This window comes from Meleagris gallopavo, chromosome 21 (genome assembly GCF_905368555.1).
Source record: "Meleagris gallopavo chromosome 21, MGAL_WU_HG_1.1, whole genome shotgun sequence".
Lineage (NCBI taxonomy): Eukaryota > Metazoa > Chordata > Aves > Galliformes > Phasianidae > Meleagris > Meleagris gallopavo.
Window position 1 is genome coordinate 6131005 of NC_139424.1, and position 13348 is coordinate 6144352.

At 47.0% G+C, this 13348-nt stretch overlaps 2 protein-coding genes across 13 annotated transcripts in view; one reads left to right on the forward strand and one right to left on the reverse strand.

The window, feature by feature from the left end:
* The window catches only part of SSH2 (slingshot protein phosphatase 2), a 72125-nt gene extending 71941 nt beyond the window's left edge, over positions 1–184 (reverse strand). For 2 of the 3 annotated variants that reach the window (XM_085241137.1, XM_085241136.1), the window contains exon 1: positions 27–184. In XM_085241137.1, the coding sequence (XP_085097263.1) occupies positions 27–89 (63 nt within the window). In that variant the 5' untranslated portion in view covers positions 90–184. The remainder of the gene's footprint in view (positions 1–26) is intronic. The other variant, XM_085241139.1, reaches the window with a different exon arrangement.
* A 2938-nt stretch (positions 185–3122) lies between these two features.
* The window catches only part of EFCAB5 (EF-hand calcium binding domain 5), a 28129-nt gene continuing 17903 nt past the window's right edge, over positions 3123–13348 (forward strand). For 2 of the 10 annotated variants that reach the window (XR_014887654.1, XR_014887655.1), the window contains exons 1-5: positions 3136–3405; positions 5997–6572; positions 8522–8678; positions 9273–9336; positions 10685–10752. Coding sequence is in view for 7 of the 10 variants with exons in the window: in XM_085241142.1 (XP_085097268.1) it covers positions 6007–6572; positions 8522–8678; positions 9273–9336; positions 10685–10752 (855 nt within the window). In the remaining 3 variants the exon portion in view is untranslated. Of the gene's footprint in view, positions 3406–5996; positions 6641–8521; positions 8699–9272; positions 9337–10684; positions 10753–13348 lie in introns of those variants that run through there. The other 8 variants (XM_085241142.1, XM_085241144.1, XM_085241143.1 and 5 more) reach the window with 8 other exon arrangements.

A 13348-nucleotide genomic window follows, 5' to 3' on the forward strand; every position in this document is an offset into this window, starting at 1 on the left:
CCTCGGCGCAGGGCGGGCGGACTCACCGAGGCGCAGGGGCTGGAGGTGGCGCTGGGGGTAGGCGAGCGCTGCACCGTGACCAGAGCCATCGAGGAGCGGCGGCGGAGCCACCCGTCCGGCCGGCGGGGGCCTTACTCCATGGCGGGCGGGGAGGAGGAGGAGGGGGGGGGGAGCGGAGGTGGCGCGGCGCCGGCCGCAGGGGGCAGCAGCTCCACGCGCGCCGACGGCCGCTCGCCGACTGAGGCGCGCTGGGGCCGGGCCGGCCGGGCACAATGAGGCGGCACGGCGCATGCGCGACCTGTCAGCGAGGCGCCGCCTCTGGAGCGGTTAACTGTTGCGGTGCCGGCGTGCGTGAGGGAGCGCGTGCCGACACCGCCTGGGGCGGAGTGCTCTGAGTACTGGAAACGGCTTGTAATTCTTCTTTATAATTCAGCGTCCAAGCAAAAAGCTCGTCTGATAAGCGCACGTGATATCTGAAGCATTAAAGTATGCCCAGAGCGCAATATTGCCGGGCAGTTTGGGGTCTGAGACAAAGGCGCGATGCTTTCAAGCCCAGGGGAGCCCACATCGCCCCTAAGCGCCCTGAGAGCAGGTGGCAGCGAGCTGGGGTCGGCTGTGCTCCCGGTCACAGCAGGAGCACGAGAGGGGGTGGCCTTAAGCTGCACCAGAGGAGGTCAGGCTGGGTACTGGAGAGGTGATGGAGCGTCACGGGGAGCTGGGGGGGATCTCCGTCCTTGGAGCGCTGAGGAGCCGTGGGGATGTGGCACTGAGGGCAGCGGGCATGGTGGGGTGGGGTGGGGATCTGAAAGCTCCTTTCCAACTGGAACGGCTCTGTGATTTGACGTGGGGTCTCAGCCTGGTGCTCCCAACCCACCAGCTGCCTTGCATCTGATGGGAGCTCTGCGCCCGGCCAGCACGAGCCATTCTAAGCACGGGGTAGCACAGGCTCTCCTTTACCCAGACCGTAGATTAAATCCTATCCAATATTCTGAGCACTTGGTTCACAGCGTTTGCAGGTTGGAAGGGCCGTCAGGCCTCATACACCCCCATACATCCAAACAGCGTCAGGGGGTCCCGCCCCGCAGCCCTGCAGTCAGGCTCTGCCGGGCCGCCTGGCGCCCCCTGGCGGCTGTGCGGTGCTGCGGCGGAGCTGCGCTCCCGAGGGGTGTTACAGCCAGGTGGGCTGCTGGGAGAAATTCCAGCTTTAGTTTCAACAGAACTTCTTTCACATCAGTAGTTGCTACTTCCCCCTGGAATTATCTCCACAAAGTATGCTTCTGTGACTGTATTAATATAATACAGGCATATAATTTTTGTTTCGTTCTTACCCAGTTCAGGAAAGAGCAGAAGTGAAACATGTCACGGATCAGCAATGTAACAGAGCATATGGGATCCCTTTTGTTCTCAGTAACTCTAAAGATCATTTAGATTTGCTGCTATATATGCTTAATCACATATGATGTTTGTTATCCGCGTTATTTTTTCTCCCTGATTTGTTCCCTGTGAAACAGAAGAAGTACATCATCCTATGGGAAAACACTTCTTCCTCTCAGCTAAAAATGACCCTGCAGGGCCCTTTGCAGGCAGCACTGGGAAGGTGAGAAGCACAGACAGCAGTGCTCGGCGGTTGCTTCTGTGCAGGAAGCTGAGCAGAAGATTCCTTGCCATGCATGTGCCAGGCCACGCTGCTGCAAAGCCTTTGCTGTCCTTTTCAGCAGGGGCAGGACTCACAGCTGAGGGTGGGGAAGGTTTTCTGCTCTATCATATGACAATATAGCTCTGCTTCAAGGCGTGCATCTTCTGTTCTGTGCAGGTTTGGCTGAGTGCAGGGATTGCTGTTTCATTCCTCATTTTGAGAAATAATCAGGTGAGGATTACTATCAAGAAATAATTATTTAAACCAGCTTCCAAAATAGACTTTTGTGTAATATTCAGATATGGGGGGTTGGACTCGATGATCTCTAGAGGTCCCTTCCAACCCATACAACTCCGTGCTGTGATCATACAGCTCTTGCAGGTATTTGAACAGTGAACAGTTTTAAAATGCATCCACCACAAGTAAATAATAGAGCTACCATCTACAGTTAGCTAAAGGTCAAACGTATCAGTTATTAGCTGCAGTAATCACAGTTTGCAATGCTTCTTTGAGCCATTAGAAAGGTGTAATTTGCATGTGCTTTTCAGCAGCAGCATTTAGATGTGAAGGAGGCTGCTCCAAGCAGATGGATTCTGACTGAACAGAGCCATGGCGGGGCACAGCGGGGCTGTGCAGGCAGGCGGTTGGGAGCTGTGGCCGTGTTGTGCCCTGTGCTGATAGCATGGTGCTCAGTGCCTGGGCTCACAGCATCCTCTGAGGGATGTGGGGCTGTAGGTGGGCTGGGTTTCTGGAATTGCCTGTTTTCTTCAACATGCTGCGAGCATTTCCCTGCCCAACGTGACTTATTGTTACCGAGTGATGGGGCTTTCATTGCTCAATCTTGGCATCAGCTGCACGAGGCAACAGAATGCTTCCAAAATGTGTATCTTAAACAGAAAAACAAAACAAAACAAAACAAAAAAGACAGAAGCGGCAATTCCAGCGAAACATCTGTGATGACATATTCAGCCCATTATTTTGTCAACAGTGCAAGTATTTGATGGCATAATAAAAGGATACACTTTGCTTAGCGAAAACATTGTCAGATAGCAGCCAAGTTAAATAGGGGGCAATTAAAAGTTTGCTTAACCCACGGGATCCCACTTCCAGAAACACACGGAGCCATTGGGATCCCACCTTCCATTTGTATTTGCAAGCTCTTGTTTGGGGGTTAAAAAAGCTTTAAGAAAAGAGAGTATTTTTTTAATGGATGTTTCATAGGAAAAAAAAAAGTAGATGTGTAAGTTGATTATAATAGCAACAAATTGCGAACTGCAAAGGTGAATTCATCGTGCTGTTCTTCATCTCTCTCAGATTTTCACATGTTTTCCTTGCAAGCGCTGGACTTAACAGACCTTGAATGTGAAGGTAAACCTGTCACCGGGCACCTGTGGATTCTCCTTCTGCCTGTTTGTGCTCGCAGTGCTCCCTGTTGCTATTCAGAGCCCTGTTCTGTTTTCAGCTGTGTGACACAAGGCGCTGAGTTCAGCACAGGAGGGTAAGTTGGCCTGCCAAAGCCAAAAGACAGCCTGCAGCAATTCCGAGTGGTGGGTGAGACATAGCAACCCTTGGGATCATTGCTTAGCAACTGCAAACACACCGAGGAGTAAACCTCACTGTCCGGATCTGCAGCAGGCCTGAGAAGTCCCTGTTTCACCTTGAGATCTCTCATGCTTGAGAACTGATGGGCAGCTATTTGATTCCTGTTCGTTTGCAAAGCCACTCTGAAAGCAGGAAGAATAAAGTCTGTTTTGATACCTGCTCTAAAGGTAAGGAAAACGGTTCTTCAGAGCTTCAGAAAAGAAAAGAGAAAAAGAAAGCCTTTGTTTCATGATCAGATATGAAAAGGGTAAAAGGGTGTTGGGCTCCTTGTGATGGCTGAGATACGCACGGAGCACTTGAGCAAAAGTCAAAGCTATTTCTGAGCATCAGAGATTGGACTGATTTTGAAAGGGTTTCTGTAACCCAAACATCTCCAAAATATTTACCTGAACAAACTTTAGTCCTTCCTGGCCCTATCCCACCACTCAGAATGCCCTAGCAGAGGAACAGCGAAACCACACACGCCTGATTTATGAGCAGGTTTGGGTTTTGTACAGAAGATGGAGAGGTAATCGTTTTGTACCTGCAGGGTTTGCAGCAGGAACACCTCTCTCCCAGCCAAGGAGCTGGGAAGTGGCATCCTACTAAATAATGAAACGCTTATCTTGCCTTCAGCTTCAGCAAAGGCTTGCAGAAAACTTTATATCACATTTCAAATGTCCTATGTGTTCCTAAACCTGGTCTGTGTGCACTGTTCTTACGTTATTCGGACCGTCAAGCCTCCACTTAGAAACATCATAGCACTCGAGAGCTCTGTGTCCGACGGGCCAAATTCTCAATGTAAATGTAACTGATGTAAATCAGCCTTGAAGTTTATCAGCTGATAACTCCTTCCAACAAGCAGGAGTTTATCTCTGTAATCACTGAGCAGCTCCAAGTTTTAGGGATTGATCCTGGCAGCCTTTTGTCGTTTATTTTAAATTCCATGCTGTGTGTGTGCACTTCCATACCTTCACAGCTGGATTTATCTGCTCTGCACTGCAGCCATCAGCGCAGCCCCGTGTGCCCTGTTCCCCTCTTGGGGTTAAGCCAATGCTGTGGGACTGAGATAGAACAGCTGCACTTCGGTTCTTCTGTTGTTCAGAGGCGCTTCATAAACATTTACTAACCCACAAAATCATCCTAACAAATAGTTGAGAGCGATGTAGGGAATACATTTGTCATCACTGAGAACGAGGCACCCCCTACAGCAGAGTGCCTTTGCTATTTTAACATTGTGCAGAATCTGAGGAGCAGTTTCATAAATGATGTCAAAAAATAACTGCAAGAACAGTTTATTTTGGCACAACAAAACCAGTGGACTTGGAATGCGAGCAGAACATTTGGTTAACACCCTGCTTAGAAGCAGGAGGAGTCTGGTTTCACAGCTCATTGAGAGAAACCCACCTAAGCAAGGAATGATTTGACAGGGTTGACAGGTTTCCTTTGCTACCCTTATAAATCTGCACTCCCTCTACACTTTGTGCCCTTTGGTGGCAAAACCAGCCGCCATTCTCCCAGCACTGTGTGGGTCAGGCAGGCAGCCCAACCATAAATCCATCCCACTCCCCAGCAGGTAATCAGCATTGCAAACAAATTACCAGGAGATGCCACCGAGCCCATCTAGAAACAGACATAGAAATGTAATGCTGTAAAGCATTCTACCTACCTACCCCAGCAATATTTGGCTTCAGATGGTGGTTATGAGCCAGGAGGTCATCCTATTAGCAATTATGTTTGGGTGCCAGGAGGGCTGTAGATCACATTTATGTGTTTCCTGGAAGGTTGAACTCTCTTCAGAGAACAGCTACAGATGCTTAAATACGTAGAGCAAAACTGAGCAAAAGCAGTGGTGTTTTTATGGATACTGAAAGGCCTCTGTGAAAAAGGAATATTGTGGCAGCAAGTTCAGAGCAGGGTTTCATCTTTAATTTGGAAGGGCATCAGTTTGGCTGTCTGTTAGTGTCAGTTTGGCTGTTAGTGTCACCCTGCCCTTGCTGTTGCTGAACACTGAGGTGGGTTGCTGTTTTTTTGTTTTGTTGGTGATTTGGCTGTAAATCATGTGGTTAAGCCCCACTGTGCTCCATTCCATTTGTGTGAGCCCCGCTGCAGATGCAGCCTGTTATGTTTGGAGACACACAGCAGTCGTTTCCAAACTGTGCCCTGTGAGCAGCTCAGTTCCTTCCTGGTATTTCACAACATTAATGTTTTGAGAAAAAAGTGATGGAGTTGGGAAACTGTGACAAAAAATGTCTGCGATTCTATAAATCTGCCTTTTACAAAACAGCTACAAGGTGAAGTGCTTGTGAAGAGCCTCACTGCAGAGCCGCACTCTGGGTTCCCTTTCCCAAAGCATCCAGAAGAAAAACAGCTGCAGAAGTTGCCATTAAGTGGGAACCCACTGGTTAGAATGGGGAGAGACTTCTGAGCAGTGTCCAGCCCTTGGTTTCTGACTCCCCAAGTGAACTGGAATTAATCTCTTCCCTCTTGAGTCTCAGTTTCTTCTCCTATAAAAGAGGAACAGTTATTTAGCTCAGTCTCCAAGGGCTGTTGTGATACATAATTAATCTTTATAAATCATTCACTAATCTTTGAAGTAAAGGGGTTGTATTTAAGAGTACAAAGCAGCATAAGAGAACAGAAAAGGCACGTAGGAACAGAGTGTTGGTTAATAAAGCTATAGGTTGGTTAGTAAAGCTATAGGTTTTCTGAGCGTGCCACTTGCCAGGACACTGCTGCATCTTTTGGCATCACATAACATATTTCTTTTGTGTCTCAGTTGTTGGTGTATGGCTGCTCAGCCAGAAGAAATGGCCCAAGCTGGAGGTCTGAAGCATCCCAAAGCTGGAGATAAATGTGTGACTGCCTCAGAAATGGAGAGAAACCAGGGGGGTGCTGAGCTGCCATGTCTCAGTGATCACGCTCCGTGGAAAGAGTGCTTTTATGAAAAGGTGCAGCAGAGGTCCCTGAGTCTGCAGGAGGCGAAGGTGAAGATGATTCGTGCAGAAAAGGCAAAAGAAGAAAAGAAAAAAAAGCGAGAGCCCTGTGATGGGCTGTGCCAGGACTGGTTCAGTAATGAGAAGGAGTCCCTGGATGCTCGCACCTATTTGACTGACAAACTGCTACCAACGTTAATCCCAGGAGTGGAAAACCTGTTAATGAAAGTAGGAAGGAAGGACGTGCTCGCACCAGCCATGGGGCATGCCAAATTTGACCCCATTACTTTTCTTGCAGAATATCTGATGAGACATAACCCTCAGTATGACACCTGCACCAAACCAGGCCCCTACCTGAGGGGTCTGAATGCGGTCACAGAGGAGCTCAAAAGAGAGATCCCAGATACGGCATCGGAGAGGTGAGAGACCTGGAAGTGTGAGAGCCCACGGGATCACAGCTGCCGTGCTGGTCTGTGCTTCACAAAAGGTGTGGTATGGCAGAATGAGCCGTGTTGAGATGGCAGTTGTCTCCCTGTTATAAACATGGGAAGCAGAACAAACAGAACATGTCACAGAGATCAGAACAGCAGTCATTCCTGTCTAGGGCCATATTCTGCCCTTTGCGAGTATATAATTCCCCTTTAGACTCTATCTTAATTACATACGTGGAGTGTAAACTACTTCCAAGCCAGCCTAGGTTAGTGACAGCAGCTTTTAGGTACAGTGTCAGTAAGTATCAAAGGTTTATGGACTCTTTCACACCGTTTTTTTCCAAAGTTCTCCCAGACTCAATTAACATGACTGCATTAGGTGAATGATAATGCTCTCATTTTAATTGCTCTTTTTATATAGAAACGTAGAAGTGAATGCTGTGTTTGTAGATGACCCATTGGTGACTGAGAATGATGTTGAAATTACTCATTCACTCCCAGATCACCTGCAGCTGTGTTTGTGTGTAATGACTCCTGTGTGAATGGCTCTCTTCTATTTGCATGAATAGTACATGGAGCTTGAAAATTGGTTTCGGGGTTTTGGTGTCAGGAATTAGGGAAGTAAAATGTTGACATGCCTTATGCATAGTCTCTACATGAAGATAATTAAAGCTGCCAGTATTGTAATGAATAAAATAGTATGTTAAATATCTCTCTCTACCTCTCTGAGTTTCTGTCTCCCTGCATTTCTACTCCACATCAGTTACAGCTCATAGGAACACGCCCCATATGAATGAACTAAAGCAGTGTGATGAGTGCCATGCAGTCACTTACCTCCTTGTTGCCTACAGATAAACGTAACTGATTTATCACGGTACACATAACAATTTTTTTTTTATTTTTTCTTTTATTTCTGGAGATTCAGATTGCAAAGTATTGGCTACCCGTGCCATGTCTTTGACCTTATCTCGTTACGTTGTGTGTAGTTGGAGACAGATTCTCTGTAGCTGTGGGAGGTTCAGAACTGCTGCAGAGGAAGCGTGGTTCAAGGGCTGCAATCTCTGCCAAGGGGGTTTATGTAGCAATAGCTGTCGCAGGCTTTGCATATCAGCTGGTTGTAGTATCATGGGATTTGCATTCTCAGTAGCTCAGGATTTACATATTTGTGATGGCTGTATTGAGGAATTTGCATAGGATTCTCAAACCACAGCAGTGCAGAGGATTGTATGTAGCACTGAGACTCCTGGCGTGAGTCACTGGCTTTCTAAGCAGGAAGAAAATGTTAGCAGAGAAATGCCAGTTTGGGCTCAAAATCTCTCACATAAGCACTAGTAAGATGAAGAGTGAAATTCTGGCTGCAGAGAAGCCCCTGAAGCCTTGGCACTACCTTCAACACAGGCAGATTTCACTGCAGATTCCTTTCTGAGGCTTACCAGTCCTTCCTCGGGCTTCTCTCCTTAACTACAGCCTGACTGGGAATCAAAGAATGAGGGAGAACAGATGGGAGAAAATCCTTATCTAAATGGACGGATACCTTAAAGCAGAGACTGTATTTTGGTCGGGGATGGGAGTCCTTCAGTCTGAGTCAGCCATCCTTGTGTGGGAGTCAGGCGGCTGTCTCCATGAAGGAACATGTTTCATTCTGCACTGAGAACACCCTCACCACCATCATCTCCTACTTGCTGGAAATGCCTGACTCTGAGCTGAGCTCTCTTTAAAATTACAGGATTTATTAACTCTCTCTTGAAACTGCATCAACTGAGAGAGTTGTACCCCAAATCTCGAGTGATGCTTTGGACATAAATGTGCATTTACTAAAAGGACAAGAATTTCGCTAACATATTTCCTTTCTTTTTATTCTTCAGGAGTGGTTTAATCTCTCTTCTTTAAGCTGGTGTATGATGGTATTGTCTAAATCGTATTCTTATGTCCTACAGGCTGGCCAGGATGAAGTCTGAGGCAAAAACCAAACGTAAGGAAAGAGAGCAGGCAGACAGTATGAAGTGCCAGCAGAAAGAGATGAGAAAAGCAGCGCTGGCAACTCAGTTCAAAGAATGGACAACGGATGTCAGTGGCAGAATACCAGTTGCACTGGTAACCAGGCTTGATATTTGGTAACACACTGCTATGGTCGTCCGGGTGGGAGGAAGGGCGAGCTGGTGATGGTGCAGTCTGCCCTGCAGATGGCACTTTGCAATGGAGGGTGGGTAGTGATCCTGACGTCCCTTGGGTCAGGGTGCAGGTTGGTGTCTGACACCTCACCAAGTCACAGGAGAACGCAGAAAGGTTGCAGTGCATTCCCTGCAGATGTAGCCAGATGCACCTGCAGGTACAGGGCAGCCAGCCTTGCTCTCCTCTGGGCCCAATTACATCTTCTTTCTAGCCCTATGACTCGTACAGATCGACACCAGAGCTCATAAGAGATGAGATTTGAACTCATCTTAATGATCTCTTGGAACAAGCATCCTTCTTCCAAGTCACACGAGCCCTGTAGGAAATTGCCCTGTGTTTACATGCACAGCAACGTAAACAAAGCCTACATTTAGCAGGGCCTTCCCATGTGAAGTAAGAAGCATGGCTGCCCCATACAGCTGTCCCACATGGCTGATTACTCAGCATGCTTTACTTCAGCATTTGCCAGCCGTTGTCTGCATGAAGCAGCCCTCTGACTGTTACCTTGATTTCTAGATTCAGAGTGCACTGAAGATTTTTCTGGATGTCTGTGCTTCTACTCCCATAGACGCAAGAAAAGGTAAATTTCTGATGTGTCTTCTTTAGTTTTATATTAAATACTGATGGAGTTGTTTAGGGGAAAACGATGAAGCTTGCTTCGCATCGCACCAAGGAGCATGTCTTGTCTAGCTGCTATCTTTCCCAATCCCAACACAGGGGCCTCTGTATCAGCACAGAAAGGTTTTCCATAATTCCCATCCCATTTATAGCTCACACTTGACCTCTCTGAATAATGATGACTGGATAGATAGAGCCAGGAATATTGAAGTGGCAACATTCAGCCTGCTGCCAGCCGTTTGCAAAGATAGCCCATAATGATCATCAATGATAACAAATCTGCCTTTGCTGGAAGCAGGGCATTTCCAGAGGGTATTTCTGCTTGCTGGTGAAGTAACCTCTGCCACAAGCTCGCCCCGCTCAGCCCTTTCTAATTAACGAACTGCTCCTCTGAGCAATCATCCTATATGGGCAGAGCATGGTGTGAATGCCAAACAGAGCCTTAATGCTTCTGGTGCAGAGTTCTCCAGTGCAAACAGATCCTGGGACGCAGAGCTGAGAAGGAGGTTGCTGTCTGGGTGCTGGCTCTGCAGACACAAGAGGTGCTTCATGTTATATTCACTGATACGATGCTTCATTTCTCTGTATTTAATTTAATTGCACTCCCAGTATATATATTAACGGAACACTAAACTTTGTTTTATAGTTCAATAAAGATGTGGTACAATTTAGGAGTGTCTTAAGCAACAAAAGGTAAATGTATTCCATGGCAAATGCTCTCATTACCCCTGATGTATTGTGGGATAAAAAACAGGAAAATGATCCCAACAGAAATAGCGTGTTGGTCTCAAAGGCCTCAGTCAGAAATCTGTGCAGATGTTTGATATCTTCTCAGTTCCTTCAGCAGCCCACCAGCAGATAGTTTTGAATATCATCGTTGGTAAAATGTTTCCTACAGAGCTATTTGGGAAAATCACTGTGATTTTCACACTCCACTCTTGTGAAGCAGAACTGATGTCCCCAAAACGTTCGGGCATTTTCATCTGTTAAAACTAATTTCTTTCCTCACATAATTGGTGGTAACTGCTGTTAAAATGGTTGAAATTGCACCAACATCTGTCAAGAATAAATACAAACACACTGTTCTGAATAGGGAAGTGCAGATTCCCAGCAGGAGAACTATTCTCAGTAAGAACCAGATTTAGATAGCCTCTCTGCAGCCAGATCCTTCACATCCTTGTCACTTCCAGCTGCCCCAAATGCACGTAGTCCAACATGAGAAGTTAATGCAGCATACTGCATGCAAAGATGTGTGTACGATGCAAAGCACAAACCTTCCGAACCAACATCCCTTCATTTTTTGCTTGCAGCCTGTGAGAGGAAGCTGGAAATCACAGACATGTGGGGGGAAAACGTAAATGCTGATGAATTCATAGAGGTAAGAAATGGAAAGAAGGGTTTCTGATCAGAAGGTGATGTTCACCCCAAGGCAGTACTGTTTCCCTATGGACAGCTGAGTGAGTGAAGAGCTTTGGTTTTCTGCAGCACCCCTGGTAACTGATTAGGGTCTAAGAAATTAGGACAATTCGTCTTCCATCTCCATCCTCTGCTGTCACAACGCTTTCATCCAGGCCAGCATCAGAGGCACCATTTGCTTTCCTCAGCCCTGCAGCTTGTGCCACTGCTGGGCAGTTATCCTAACAGCAGTGGTTTTCAGAACACCCCTCTCAACCCCTTTTCCGAGCTCCCAAACCTACTGCCACCTGTACGCTGCGAGGACATGCACTGTGATCTCCTCCTGAAGTCACATTTTGCAATGGCTGCACGAGAGAGTTGTGGTATATGTGCCCATATAACCAATTAGCCTGAGGTAATTAACGCAGTCCCCGGAGTATAATTATTTCTGATGAAACTCTGCAAGCCATAGGAAACCCTCATGAGTGATGAGAAGCTCTGTGTTTTCAGCCCTGAACTGGCCTGAACCCTAACCAGGCTGTAACGAATGGCTGAAGGCTGTGTGAAGGATAACCAGGTTGACAAACAGGCAGTTGTAAAATCAAAAGCTGTCACTGAGAAACATCAGAAGCGTGTCTGTAACTTTCCAAAGCCACTGAAAGTGTCACCTCATTACTCCACTCTTCATCGGTCTGAAAACAACCGAATCAGTTCCAGCTAAATTATTGCAAAGCTTTCCAGGCCAGGGCTTCACCCACCATTTCTCCCTGTGACAGAGCTGCATTTCACAGCTGGGTTATTAAACTTGGGAGAAGAAGTTTGGGGTGGAAATGATGACAGCCTGCAGTACAGCAGTGCTGGTGGATGCTGTTATGGTAATTAAAAACAGGGCACAAAGCTGTGCAGATGAGTCTCCTGCAGCCATGTGTGATTTTTTGTGCTTTCTTTGCTCTCAGGAGATTCACACATTCAGCATTTTGCACAGAGATACATTTTTATGATAGCTTGTTGATGGCTTTTTTAAGCACGAAGTGAGGTATTTTTAAATGTAACCTCGGAATAACTGCATTTAATTAGGGATCTTTGTGGATAATGGGAGCCCAGAGAATTGCTTTCTGTTACGGAAGCGCGGCGTCGATGCATAACCTCGATGGAACGTGTATAGCACTGAATGAACCAACATCAGAAAAATGCTTTCAAGTATTTTTTGTCTGCCCATTATTTTAACTCAATGAAAGATAGGAGACCAGAGAGGAGACGTACAATAGGCACAGGCTGCCTGATGTACCAGGCGTTGTCCTCAGAGCACATCCTGTGCTCCTTCTTCCATCTGGTCTTGATGGAACCAAGTGATGGGTTTTCATGGCTTCCCTCAGGAAACGCAGCACAGCCACAGATCTTGTCTTCAGCACATGCTGTCCCCAGTCCTCAGCCACTGTCTGCCTTTGCATCACCCAGGCTAAGGGCTGCTCCCTCCCCACGCCACTCTTTGGCCTTTTCATGTGTGGAAGGCATTGCTTTTTAATGGTACTTAACATGAATTGGCCTTTTTACTTCTTCTTCCTTGAATTCAGTGCAGCTTTTGGTCACTTACAGGCTGTTAGAAACTCTGGACAGACCTCATACACTTGATTTACTTATCTGTAAATGTGAAGTTCAGCATGCAGAACTTCCAGCGCTCTGACACCAAGGGAAATGCTCACATAGCTTCATGGGGTCCAAATCAGGCTTTGCAGGTGAGGTTATTCTTCATGAGTGCACATGGCTTGCTCAGTTCCCATTGAGATCAGTAGGAACAAAAAGCAAAACATCATTGATATTGATGATAGTGCATTGACAGTGCAGCCTCACACTGGATAGCAGTAAGGAGGCGTGAGCTTTCTTCTGAGGAGTGCCAGAATCTCTTGGTTAATAATGAACAAACGTGCATTGATCACATATACAATATTTCACCCTCCAGAGTGCTCAGCACACATCAGCTAAGGAAAGCTTGCAGCTCCACAACAGTTCCTCCTGCCCCCACAGCCCAACAGACTCTTCTAAGAAACGTTCTGAGGAGCTGTCAGACAGCAGAATTAATACACAAGGCTCTGTGTGTGTCACCAGGATGACATACCAAGCAACGCACTGCTTTCCAACTGCCTCCCCATAGAATCACTGGCACAGGGCTCCGGGCTGCAGCTCTGTCAGTGCACACAGCCCCAGCTCCATCACCTCTCCTCCAGTCCTCCATGCCCTTCCTTTTGTGCTGAGATGCAGGAAGAGCTCACACTGCATCAGGAGCCATTCTTTGCCCCCAGCCGCCCTTCAGGCTGTGGGCTGCTGCTCTTCTGCTCTTTCTCTGCTCCCATCTATTTGGATATTATGCAGTACAGACACGAATAATACTACAAATATTAATATTTCAGGTTGGTGATGCCTCTGTGGCGTTTCAACAAGCTCAGGGTGCTCTGGCACCAACAAGCTCAGGGTGCTTTGGCACCAACAAGCTCAGGGTGCTCTGGCACTTACGTCAAGTATCCGTGGTGTAAAAACAGGCTAAGGAGAAACATTGTGTGTTCTGCACATTCTTCTCTTTC